The sequence below is a fragment of the Vulpes lagopus genome, chromosome 2, assembly GCF_018345385.1.
Source record: "Vulpes lagopus strain Blue_001 chromosome 2, ASM1834538v1, whole genome shotgun sequence".
NCBI classification, from domain to species: domain Eukaryota; kingdom Metazoa; phylum Chordata; class Mammalia; order Carnivora; family Canidae; genus Vulpes; species Vulpes lagopus.
Genome location: NC_054825.1, coordinates 64,282,445 through 64,296,565, shown reverse-complemented (window position 1 = coordinate 64,296,565; position 14,121 = coordinate 64,282,445). Strand labels below are relative to the sequence as shown.

Here is a 14,121-nt window from a genome sequence, read left to right as displayed (position 1 = left end):
TAGGTGTGAAGTGATAGTGTATTGTGGTTTTGATTTGCATTTCCCTAATGACTAACGATGTCAAGTATTTTTTTCACTTGCTGTTAGACATCTGTATATCTTCTTTGGTGGAGAAATGTCTCTTCAAATCTTTTGCCTATTTTAAATTGGGTTTTGAAAAATCACTTTGCTAGGTCCCTTGAGGCAAGGGAAACAAAAGCAAAAATAAACTACTGGGACTACATCAAAGTAAAAAGCTTCTGCATAGCAAAGGAAACAATCAACAAAACTAAAAGGCAACCCACTGAACAGAAGAAGATACTTGCAAATGATATACCTGATGAAGGGTTAGTATCCAAAATGTATAAAGAACTTATATATCTCAACACCCCAAAACCAAATAATCCAGTTAAAAAATGGATAGAAGACATGAGCAGCCATTTCTTCAAAGAAGACATCCAGATGGCCAACAGATACATGAAAAGATGCTCATCACTCGTCAGAGAAATAGAAATCAAAACTATAGTCATCTCATACCTGTCAGAATGGCTAAAATAAAAAACACAAGAAACAAAAGTGTTGATGAGGTTGTGGAGAAAAAGGAAACCTCTTGCACTGTTAGTGGGAATGCAAGCTGGTGCAGCCACGGTGGGACACAGTATGGGAGTTCCTTAAAAAGTTAGAACCCTATGATCCAGGACTCATACTACTGGGTATTTCCCTGAAGCATACAAAAACACTAATACAAATGGGGTACATGCACCCTTCTGTTTATAGCAGCATTATTTATAATAGCCCAAGTGTTCATCAATAGATGAATAGATAAAGAAGATCTCTCCCTCCCTCCTTTTCTCTCCCTCTTTCTGAAACACACAGGAATATCAGCCATAAAAAAATGAAATCTTGCCATTTGCAATGACTTGGATGGAGCTAGAGGATATAATGCTAAGTGAAATAAGTCAGTCATGAAAAGACAAATGCCATATGATTTCACTCATATATAGAATTTAAAAAACAGAACAAATAAGCAAAGGTGGGGGGACCAGAAAAAATGAGAAACAGACTATTATAGAGCAAACTGATGGTTACCAGAAGCGAGGTGGGTAAGGGATGGGTGAAATAGACAATGGGGATTAAGTAGTACACTTGTTATGATGAGCACTGAGTGATTAAAACAAAACCTTAAAAAAAGTTATTGATGTTTTATATCAGTCAGTTGATTTAATATTGATGAGATTTCAGGATCCCTGGGTGGCTCAACAGTTTAGCGCCTGCCTTTGGCCCAGGGCGTGATCCTGGAGTCCCAGGATCAAGTCCCACATCAGGCTCCCTGCATGGAGCCTGCTTCTCCCTCTGCCTGTGTGTCTTTACCTCTCTCTTTCTCTCTTTCTGTCTCTCATGAATAAAAAAAATATATATTTTTAAAAAATTGATGAGCTTTCTTTATATATTCTATATACAAGTTCCTTATCAGGTATATGATCTGAAAAAGATCTACCATTCTGCAGATTTTCCTTTTCACTTTCTTGATGGTATCATTTGCCCCATAAAAGTTTTAAATTTTGGTATAGTTCAATTTATCTGTTTTTCTTTTGTCACGTGTGCTTGTGGTATCCTATCTAAAAACCCTTGCCTAATTCTGGGTGATGGAGGTTTACTCCTACAGCTTATTCTAAGAGTATTATAGTTTTAGTTCTTAAATCTAGACCTATAATCCATTTTGAATTAATATTTCTATATGGTATGAGGTAAGGGGATGGCTTCATTCTTTTGCATGTAGCTATCCAGTTCTCTCAGCACCATTTATTGAAAAGACAGTTCTTTTTCCATTGAATTGTCTTGGTACCCTTGTAGACATTCAGTTGACCATAAACATAAAGGGTTTATTTATTTCTGGACTCTCAGTTCTATTTGATTGATCCAGATGTCTTTCCTTATATACCATAACACTGTCTTTTTTTTTTTTTTTTTTTTTTTTTTAAGATTTTGTTTATTTATGAGAGACACAGAGAGGCAGAGACAGAGGGAGAGGGAAAAGCAGGCTACCTTTGGGGAACCTGATGTGGGACTCAGTCCCAGGACCCTGGGATCATGACCTGAGCCAAAGGCAGATGCTCATCCTGCCTCAACTGAGCCACCCAGGTTGCCCCCATTACACTGTTTTGATTACAGTAACTTTGTATTAAGCTTTGAAATTGGGAAATGTAAGTCCTTCAATTTTGTTCTTTTTCAAGATTATTTGTCTGTCCTGGGTCCCTTGGATTTCCATATGAATTTTAGCATTACTTTGTCACTTTCTGAAAAAAAAAAAAAAAAAAAAGGTCAGCTGAGATTTTGAAAGGGATTGTTTAAGTCTATAAATTAATTTAGGGGATCTCCTTAGACTTTGTACTTGTAATATTAAACTTCATTTCTGCCTAGTTTATTCTTTCTTATAAAATTAAATCTTGGGGATCCCTGGGTGGCTCAGCAGTTTAGCGCCTGCCCTCCAGTCCAGGGCATGATCCTGGAGTCCCAGGATCGAATCCCACATTGGGCTCCCTGCATGGAGCCTGCTTCTCCCTCTGCCTGTGTCTCTGCCCCCCCTCCCCCTTCGCGTGCGTGCGCTCTCTCTGATGAAAAATAAATAAAATCTTTAAAAAAAAATCTCCTTACTATTTTCTATAACTAAACATTATATATATGCATTAAAAGATCATTTTTATACTGTTAGTATTAAACTAACCATGAAGAAATAGGAAGTAAAAACACAATATTCTATAGTCTAAATACCTCTATATAGAGAGTATTTATTGTAAAGAGGAGTGTCAGGTGAGGTACCAAACTATCTCAGGGCTGTATAAAACAGAATTTTATATCACAGGGAAATTTCCATAAGCCCTTTGAAATTTTATTGTTTTGCTTTGTTTTTTATGATGAAATTCATTTTGTATATGTTTTAAGTATTATCAAAAGTTTACATATGGAAAAAATTAGATATGAATAATGCTGCTAATGTAGATGAGGATTACAAAATAAACATTTTAGATTTTTATAATGCTTCAGATTCCATTGATCCCTAGAATAAGGCATGGACAGCTATTTGATAGCTTGTGTAATTTTGTTTAGTAAGTGAATACCATAATCTGGTGGTTCTCAACGTTGACTGTTGTGCATTAGAATCCCAGGAGGGCTTTAAAAATCCAGATGTCTCATATAGCACACCAGACCAATTAAATCAGAATCCCTAGGGTGGGACTTGTTTTAAGAATTGTTTAGGTTCCTCAGGTGAACCCAGTGTGTGGCCAATCTTTACAACCCCCCGCCACCATAGACTGTTGAAAATGTGGGTGAACTGAAAATGTAATTATCCTAAAATGGCAATTAAAGGCATGAATTCTATGCCACTTTAATTATACTGTCAACCACTGAGAAAAGTACTATGGAGTTATCAGGATGTAATGATTTGGATTTACCTTCATCTGTGAACCAATAATAAAAGATTATCTAATAATCATTAGAACTCCAGAATTTAGTACTGAGATCAGTTATAGATTCCATCATATACATAGGTATTTGTTTAAAGTCCACTGCTTAAAAAAAATTAGATTTGAAAGCCACCAGTTTATTGAAAGAAGCACTGGATTAAGAGTTTGGGAACCTGTGTTCCAGTATTCAGTCTGCTGTGTAACTTGGAACCAGGGTATTTAAATTATACTTTATAAAATGGTGTAGTTGAACTGGAGATGATCACCAAATTAGTTATTCAACAAATTGACTTGGCTGCTGTGTGCTAGGCAAGGATGTAGCAATAAGTAGAGAACATAAACTGTGCCCTTGAAAAGCTCACAGAAGACAGACAAATATGCAGAATGTCAGTGTAGCTATATCAAAATGTTCAGGGAATCAAGGGAGCACAGAGGTGTACTTCATCTGGTTCAATATTGAATACACTTAATAGTTGCCTGTGCAGTAACAATACACAAATCCCTTCATCCTGGCAGAACCTATCTCTGAAAGAGAATGAAAATGGCACTCCTGCAGATGGCACGCTTCCAGTGCTGGTCAGTGAAACCTGAGGAGAAATCTGGACAGCTTTCCTTTCTTATAAAAATTAACAATTATGTCCCTCCTTCCTGCCCTGACCTTGTTGCATGAGTACTTGACATTTAGTGTTGCCAAGGTCACCTTGAAACTGATGGCCTGAGAACAAAGGCCTCTATGCTGATGATAGCCAAAGAGAAAAATGGAAAGAGTCTGGATCTTTGATGTTAACACTGAGCTGCTGAACCAGGTGTACAACCACCTACATGTGGATTTACTGACATTATAAAAATACTTGTTGTTTTAACTCTGCTGCTTTAAAAGTGGTCTTTGGATCAGTATTGGCATTACCTCTGAGATTAGTCAAGATGCAGAAACTCAGATTCCACGTCAGACCTACTGATCAGAATTTGTACTTTAATAAGATCACCACATGAGTGAGGTATGCATTAAAGCTTGAGAAGGACCCGTTTAAACAACTTTTAATTGAGTATTCTATTATATGCAGTTAAAAACATCCTTACTAATACAGATACATTGTGGATTGACCAAATGCCATTTTTTAAATAATGCTTGACCAGGAAGATTTCTAACTTGGATGTAGAAAATTGCAAGAGACTATTATTCTTATATACTTACCCAAATGAGCAGCATAAACGCATTATTATAGTTTTTAAAAACCTATCAGAGAGCTTGAGGACACAAACCTAAAATGACTCCAGAAAGTGACAAGCCCTCCATTAGATTAGTGATCCACTTCTATTCTCTTTTCTGACTGAAATATAAGGAGAAGCAGAAAGCCACCATAGAAAGGAGTCTGGAGAAATCAGCATAACTTTTCATTTTTTAAAAAACCTTTTGTTTTAGTAAATAAGACATATTCATGGCTTAGGTTTTAAATCACGTTTACGGATGAGGAACCCTTCTAGGCCCAAACAGGCTAGCGGTGAAGTGCTGGGAGGAATGCACGGCCCCCGTGCATTTTAAGCCTAAGAGCAGAGACTTTATGTCAGAGAACACCGTACACATCACATCTAGGCTCAAGAACTGAAGCAGAGGACTGAAGGAAGAGCGGAGCCTTGGTGAAGTTCCTGTGACCACCATCTGATACCCTCACCTTCATGCTACAGAATCTGACGAAAGTTGTGCTACTTTTAGATAAGCTAAGAAGGAGCTTTCCTGATTATATGAAGTGAAACTTTATCTCATTGTTACCAATTAGGATAAGAGCATTAGCTACACAGAGAATTCACTGACAAATACAGACTATGAGAATGGCAAAGAGGAAGCCACACAGATACCTCATTTCTTCAAATATTAGAAATTTCCACACCACAGCAGGAGGGCAGTGGATGAACTCTACCTCTCCCAAAGTTTTAGTCCAAAAACTTCCTGTTGGCATTTGCACCAAATAAGGCTCCCAGTACTTCTGGCATCATCTGCTGGGCTATGAGGTCCAGCTGGCTTTCTAGAGTATTGGAAACCTTTATTTTATAATCCCCATTATAGATCTCCACTCCACCAGCTATTTCCTCAGGCAGGTAGGATTCCTGATCAATTTGGACATCAACATCTTTTTTTGGTGGCAATTTTGTACATAGGAATCACTTTTTGCACTGCAGCCTTTACCAGAGGGAAATCCTGTTTCCTGCAACAAACAATCATTCAGGGCTCCAACAATTGGTACAAATTGTTCCAATCCAGTGCTGCTGGATGGAGGACCAGTCCATCCAGCAGCACTTGGACCTGGCTGTATCTTTTACCACTTTGCGGAATCTCTGTTTTGCTTCATTTAGTAGGTCTGTAATAAGGTCATCTCTTGGTCTGAGGACTTTGAGCCTTGCTTGATTCATCAAATTAGACATCTGAATTTTCTTCTGCTCAATCTGCTTTTCTTCTCATAGTATTCCATAGTCTTCGGTCTTTGGGTTTGCACAAGACAACCTTTCTCAATGTTGAACTCTTCCTCTGCCTTCTCATCTATTTCCTCTGCTTTCTTGTTGGCTTCTTGTTCAATAAAAGCCATCATATGCTTAATCTGCTTCTGCACGTCAGGATCCCTGAGGGCCATGGAGAAAGCTGTGCTAGGCCAGAAGGCCACTGGCTTGAGCTTAGTCTGGAAGGCAGCAGTGGAAAGCAGAAAAAGCACTTTTAACTTTTAATGATTATGTATGAACTGAATGATAGGTTAGAAATCCAGAGTAGCCCTACAGCAGTGCTATCCACTAGAACTTTCTACCTTAATAGAAATGTTCAGTATCTATGCTAACCAGTATGGTAGCTACATGCCAGCCAGATATAGCTATCAAGTACTTTAAATGTGTCTCCTGTGACTAAGGAACTGAATTTCTAATTTAAATTTAAATAGTCATTTGTGGCTAGTGGCTGCCATATTGGACAGTGCAGCCTTAGAGACGATAAGACTGCACTACCCCCAGTTCTTTTCTTCAGGTCTTCATTTAGGGCTAGGGATACTAGAAAAACAAAGGCAATGAAGCAGAGCTAAGAGAAAATTCCTGATGCATAGGTTTTCAGCTGGGAGAGACTGAGGGAGAGGCAGGAGCTCTGGAAGACATCCCTTCCAGGCCAACCACAACTTCACAGAGTGTAGAGTAGACAGATGAGGGGGCCTGAGAAATCTGCCAAAATTCAGGGGGTGGGACTGGAAAACAAAGAGAGTTCCCCAGTCATCCAGAAAGCTGGCAGCCTGGGCTGCGTATCAGTAGAAATCTCTCTCAGTTCAAAAAAGGAGGGAGCTCAGGAGATGTCCAGAACCCCACTAGGGTTGTAACCTGAGGCCTTGCAGAAGAGAAAGTCCTGATCCTATATTCAGAATGTTTGAAGCTAGTGAGGAACTGACTCACAGTTGTGACAAAGCCCAGATTAAGCTCAACTGTGACTGTATTGATTCAGTCCTGACCTAGGGGACATGCTTTAAGAAGAAATATCATTTCCTTCAGTCTCTGCTATACTTTTATATAAAAATGCCTAGCATGCAAAGATCTTAAGACACATATTCCCCATACTCAAGAAAATAACAGTCAATGGAAGACTTAGACATGACCCAGATACTGGTGCTTCAGCTAGGAACTTTAAAATAACTATGACAAAAATGCCAAAGAATCTAGTAGACAAGGTACACAGCATGCATAAACAAGTGAGGAATTTCAGCAGAGATGTGGAAGCTGTTTTCTTTGATAAGAACCAAATGGAAATGCTAACCATAAAAAACGTATCAGAAATTAAGATCCTTTAGATGGCTTAGCAGAAAATACCTCAATAGTTTTCGCCAGATTGCTAGAAGCAGTCTGTGTTGTGGAAGGATTCCTTTTGGTTACACTGATTGATACCTCCCTTGGATAAAAAGTATACAACACGCGCTAGAATTACAAACCCACAGACATTCTTTTGATAGAGCACTGCATTGATTCATCAGGCCACAAATTCTTGCATATTTTCCTGGTAGTTTCCTAATAGAAAAGAAAGTAATTGGCACTTCTGTAAATCTATGCATAGGCCTTTTTAGATCATTTAGTAAGACTTTCCACTTGTCTCGGGAGAGAAACCAGAGGTATTCTTAGTACCCAGTCCCCAACATATGTGAGTATGTCTTGTTTAATCAGCTTTTACTGTAGTTATACTCTTATCATTTTCCATTCCCTTCATGTTTTCAGTCTTGTATGCTAATAAAATACTGATTTTCACATAACAAAAATTTTAGTTTTCTAAAAGCCTATTAAGTAACCTTGTTAGTGTCTATTGAGGCTTAGAAGAACAGTGACGTAAAGTTTCAGAATACCCCTTAAGATATATAGGAATTTCTTTACAATTAGATCTTGAATTTCTGGAATCATAAACTTGATTGTTGCCTCTGCCAACAGTTTGTCACTTAAGAGTAAGAAAGTGGATCCTGGGACGCCTGGGTGGCTCAGCGGTTGGACACCTGCCTTTGGCTCAGGTCGTGATCCCCGGATCCGGGATCGAGTCCCGCATCGGGCTCCCTGCGGGAGGGGAGCCCCTGCTTCTCCCTCTGCCTGTGTCTCTGCCTCTCCTCTCAATCTATGTCTCTCATGAATAAATAAATACATCTTTTAAAAAAAATGGATCCTGGTGGGTTTGTTGTTTTTTTTATCTCTAAAGTTTTATAGATTTTTAAAATTCCTATATTCATCTTTTAATTCAGTATTTGTTGAGTAACTCATAATTACTCCAAAAAGAGCCTATTTTTATTTTCACAAATAGGACAACATCTCAGTTGGGTTTTTTTTCCTTTATTCCATCTTGTACAGCCAAAGTATTGCTCTAGAAACTTAAAATACATATTGAGTTGAAACATTATTGTAGTTGTTTATCTTGACTTTTTCCTTCAGCTTCGGTTATACATACTTTTCATAATTTTTGTTAAAAGAGTAAGGTGGGGGCAGCCCAGGTGGCTTAGCGGTTTAGCACCGCCTTCAGCCCAGGGCATGATCCTGGAGACCTGGGATCCAGTCCCAAGTCCGGCTCCCTGCATGGAGCCTGCTTCTCCCTCTGCCTGTGTCTCTGCCTCTCTCTCTCTCTCTCTCTCTCTCTCTCTCCTTGTCTCTCAATGAATGAATGAATGAATGAATGAATGAATAAATAAATAGGTAGATAAATAAATACAATCTTTAAAAGAGTAAGGTGGTAATGAGTTCATAGCAGTAGTATTGAAATTAACAAACTGCTTTATTTTACAGGGAAAATATTTATCCCGAAACAGAAACCTATACAGACGTTCACAGAAGAAAAAGTATGTCTTGATCCAGAATTAGAAGAAGCTTTAACAAGTGCTTCTGATACAGAATTGTGTGACCTTGCAGGTATCTTCTAAAGCAATTTTGCGAATGAATATGGAGGGGAGGGGAATACCAGCACACACTTATATATACATCATATAGGTGCTTCCTTTGCTTAGCAAAGTGCTCTTGAATCAGTAACCACATATTTGGCTTTGTTTTATACACTATAAATCTGACATAAAGGATTTCATATTTTAAAATGCTCTCAATGTTGAAATTTTTGTGTTAATGGAATATATTGTATTATTTGGCATCTTTTCCCATATTACCATATTTGAGAGTCTTTATAAAAATCTTTAGTTGGTGCTCAGCTAGAAGCTATCCCATTTAAGCATTGAAAAAGAGTCTCTAGGGTCAACTGCTATTCCATTTTATCAGAAGACCCCAAGATGAAGGGCACCACTGGCTCAATCAGAAGATCATGCAATTCTTGATCTGGGGATTGTGAGTTTGGGCCCAGCCTTGGGTGTCGAGATTACTAAAAATAAGTAAAATAAACTTTGGGGAAAAAAGGAAGACCCCAAATTGAGTAACTGGAAAGCAGATGAGAGTCCTGAGCTACACTCACCACTTTCCCTGCTTTCTGATGTATATCTGGAACACTCCACACCTCCCCATTATTTTCATCATTGCTGGTTTCTTATTTGGACAAGTATCTCCCCCACCTGCCTCTGTATGTACCCATTTTCCTAGGTAAAATAATATGACACCTGGGGATATTTAGCACCAAGGAACCCCAAAAGCTAACCTGTTTGAAAGGAAGAGTGATGGTTTTTCGGGAAGGACCCAGGAAAGGAACAATGTGTGGTGCTATAGCCAGAACAGGTGGCTTATTCCTTGGGCTGCTGAGGACTGTTCAGTTTGTAAATGGTGCTTTCATCAGAGTGGAAGGGGCCGGGGGCATACCGTAGCTTCTGCCATATTTATGCAAAAGGGCATTAAAACCAAAACCCAAATTTCTCTTTCCTGTCATTTTTAAGGAATGCTACTTTAAAGATGAAAATTCAGCTATACTTTTTTTTAAATAAAATATGAATTTGAATTAACATGAAAGTTAAGAAATGTAAAAATAATGATTAAGTTGAAAATCTGCCTTATATTGCACTCTTCCTAGAACCCTCGTGAGAAGGATGAACAGCAAAAAAATAGATCATTTCAATATTCTCTCTTAGCCACCAGATGGAGCTAAGTATAGATTTACCTTTAGGGTTAGGCTGGCTCCAGTTGTGTGTCTGAATTGAGAAGACAATTCTCAATGGGAGAATTGGGGAAATCTAAATATTAAATTGAGGAGGGGAAGTGATAGGGATATTAATAAAGAGATTGTAGGTGATTTTTTAAATCACATTGTTTCCTTTTTTGGCTGTAAAGTTTGTATTTAATTGAGTAGGAGAATGTTCAGGAAATGTTAAAATCTATTTTTTTGGTAATAAAATCAATTCTTTATGTTTAAAACTGATAGAAATAAAATGTATTTTTCTGTATTTATAGCTATTCTTGGGATGCACAACTTGATAACAAATGCACAGTTATGTAATATAGTGGGCAGTAGCAATGGTGTTGACCAAGAACATTTTTCAAGTGAGTACTTGCAATGCATTGTGATTCTAATCCTTTGTTAAATATATTTTGTCTTCTCCCTGTATTAACTTCAGTGTATACACACCAAATGTTTTGTATATGTACTTGAAACTTAGGATTCTAGTTTGATAGTACTGACAGAGAAAACCATTAAAAATAGAATATTAAATATTCTTAATAATGTCAGCAAATGTAATAGGAACCACTCTCACCTCACTAAATAATATTAATGATAAACACTATAAAACGAATCAAACTTGGCTTTTGTTAACATTTTATTTTCAGTGTTACTGATTTTCAAGAAATCTACAACAATGCTAACAAAGAAACCATTTTATAAAATCAGATTCAGGAGAAACCACAGAATCATTGAATCCCTAAACCTTTTAATCTAATACTGATTTAAATAGCCCAAAGCAAGGCTTTTTAAAAAATTCATATATAGGATGTTTTAAAAGGGCCAAAGTAATACATACTTTTGTAACACAGTTGAACAATTCTTAAGTAAATGAGGTAAGAAGTGTCTCCCTTCATAGCCATCAAGCCTTCCCCTCACCCCACCCCCAACCTTAACTGTTAACAATTTGGTATATATCCTTCTAGACTTATACTGTGTTCATACAAGCTTAATATATATATATATATACATACATATTATGTATATACACATATATACAAACATGTTACACATGGTCTTGTTTTTTTACAAAAATAAGATCATACTATGGCTCTTTCTGGTAGCTTAATTTTTCAATAATAATACATTTAACCCTTAATGCAGGTTTGAACCGTGTGGATCCAATTATACATAGATTCTTTTTGATAATTACAGTATACTACTGTAGATGTATTATCCTTATGATTTTCTTTTTTATTGAAGTGTAGTTGACATATGTTATATTAGTTTCAAGCATATAGCATATTGATTGAACAATTCTGTACATTACTCAGTGCTCACCACAATCAGTGTAGTCGTCATGTCACCATACAACATTATTATAATATTATTGACTATATTCCCTATACTGTACTTTTCATCTCTATGACTTAATTTTATAACTGGAAGTGTGTGCCCCTTAATCCTCTTAATTTTGCCTACCCCCGCACTACTTTGTGGTCTTCTGCCAATCACTACTTTGTTTTCTATATTTAAGAGCCTGTTTTTTTGTGTTTTGTTTTTTAGATTCCACATATAAGTGAAATCATATGGTATTTGTCTTTTCTCTAACTTATTTCAGGTAGCATAATGTCCTCTACATCCATATCACAAATGGAAAGGTCTCATTATTCTTTATGGCTGAATAATATTCCATTGCATGAATATACCATGTTTTTATCCGTTCATCTATAGATGGACACTGAGGTTGCTTCCATATCATGGCTGTTGTAAATAATGCTGCAGTAAACAGAGAGGTGCATGTATCTTTTCCAATTAGTGTTTTTGTTTTTGTTGGGTGAGTACCTACTAGAGGAATTACTGGAGTGTATGGTATTTCTATTTTTAATTTTTTAAGGAATCTACATATTGTTTTCTACAGTGGTTGCACCAATTTACATTCCCTCCAGCAGTACACAAGGGTTCCCTTTTCTCCACATCTTCACCAACATTTGTTATTTCTTGTGTCTTTTATTTTAGCCATTCTGACAGATATAAGGTGATATCTCATTGTGGTTTTGATTTGTATTTCCTGATTAATAATATTGCGCATCCTTTTACATGTTTATTGGCTATCTGTTATGTCTTTATTGGGAAAATGTCTATTCAGTTCCTTTGCCCATTGTTTTAAATTATTTATTTTTTTGCTATTGATTTTTATAAGTTCTTTATGTATTTTGGCTATTAACCCATTATCAAATATATTATTTGCAAATATCTTCTCCCATTCACTAGGTTGCCTTTTTATTTCATTGATGGTTTCCTTCACTGTGCAAAACTGTTTATTTTGGTGTAGTCCCAATAGTGTCTGCTTTTGTTTCCCTTGCCTGAGGGAATAAAATACCAATAAATAGGTTGCTAAGGCTGTGGTCAAGAGATTATTGCGTATGGTTTTTGTTGTTTTTTTTTTTTTAGGAGTTTTATGGTTTTAGATCTCACATACAGGTCTTTAATCCATTTTGAGTTTATCCTTATGTATGGTATAAGAAAGTGTTTCATTCTTCTGCATGTTGCTGTCTAGTTTTCTCAACACCATTAATTAAAGAGACTGTTTTCCATTGTATATTCTTGCCTCTTTTGTCATAGATTAATTGACCATATAGGTGTGGGATGATTTTCTTAATGACATTTTCTTTTCTTTACTGTATTGTAAGAATACAATATATAATACATATACAAAATATGAATTGACTGTTTATGTTATTGGTGAGGCTTCTTTTTGGTCAACAGCAGGCTGTTAGTAAAGTTTTAGGAGAGTCAGAAGTTATGCATAGATTTTCTTCCATAGAGGGATTGGCACTCCAACCTGTATTGTTAAAGGGTAACTATTATTAATCATTTCCTTGAATACTGACTGAGGGCCATGTTCTATGCATAGCTCTTGCAAGTAAATTGTTTTCATTTAATCCTTAGAACAGTTCTGTGAAATAGATTTTATTCTTAATTTATATGTGGGGAACTGAGGTTTTAGAATGATTAGATAACTAACTTCAGTGTCACACAAAGTGGTAAGGATTTTAAACCTTCACTATGTAGTGTATCACTCAGTGTATCGTCTTTCCTAGTTAGTATATATAGATCTACCTAATTCAGACATCTGTATAATATTCTATTTTATGAATGTCTTATAATTTGGCTAGTCCCCTTACTTTAAAGTTTTTTATCATAGAAATGTCCAAGCCCGCAGAAGAGAGAATAATATTATCCATTACTCAGCTTCAGCTGTTTTTAACATTTTATCGGTCTTTCATCCATTGCCTGCCTCCCTCCCTCCCTACCCCTTCCACTTATCTCCCCCCTGGAATATTTTAAAGCAGATGCTATTCATTTGTGTTACTTCACTCATTAATATTTCCATATATGTCTCTCACAAATAAAGGCTTTTCTTTTAGCATAACCATAATACCATTATCAAGCTTAAAAATTAATCATTCTTTCATGTCATCTACTACTCAATCCATGTTTTAATTCCCCCCGTTCTGTCAAAAACATTATTTCATAGTTGGTTTGTTCAAATCAGGATGCAGATAAGGGTCACATATTGTATTTGGTTGTCACTTGGTTTCAATTCCTTTTAATTTCTTAACTGTTCCCCTCCTCAAACTCTCTCCCCCTTTCTTCATGTTGTTCATTACTTTAAAGAACTGGGCTGTCATGGGGCGCCTGGATGGCTCAGTCAGTTAAGCATCCGACTCTTGATTTCAGCTCAGGTCATGATCTCTGGGTCATGAGATAAAGCCCCATGTCTGGCTCCACACTCAGTGTGGAGTCTGCTTCAGATTCTCTCTCTCTCTCTGTCCCCCTGCCCCTCACACCCCACTCCCCTGTGCTTGTGTGTGTGCACCCACACACACTCTCTCTCTCTCAAGTAAATATATAAATCTTTAAAACAACAACAACAAAAAAAGAAACTGGGTTGTCATGATGACTTTTCCACATTCCAAAATTGGCTAATTGCAAGCTTGTAGTATCATTTTTTTTAGTTTTTATTTTAATCACCTGGTGTTCATCACAGCAAGCGCTCTCCTTAATCCCAATCACCTACTTTACCCGTCCTCCCAC

General features: G+C 36.8%; 1 protein-coding gene and 1 pseudogene across 2 annotated transcripts in view; one reads left to right on the top strand and one right to left on the bottom strand.

Moving 5' to 3' along the window:
• TMOD3 (tropomodulin 3) overlaps window positions 1–14,121 on the top strand; it is an 84,020-nt gene that overhangs the window by 47,680 nt on the left and 22,219 nt on the right. Inside the window, exons 4-5 of one of the 2 annotated variants that reach the window (XM_041743540.1) lie at window positions 8,721–8,843; window positions 10,314–10,403. In XM_041743540.1, the coding sequence (XP_041599474.1) occupies window positions 8,721–8,843; window positions 10,314–10,403 (213 nt within the window). Of the gene's footprint in view, window positions 1–8,718; window positions 8,844–10,313; window positions 10,404–14,121 lie in introns of both variants that reach the window. The other variant, XM_041743541.1, reaches the window with a different exon arrangement.
• On the bottom strand, window positions 4,296–8,017 carry LOC121484363 (annotated as a pseudogene).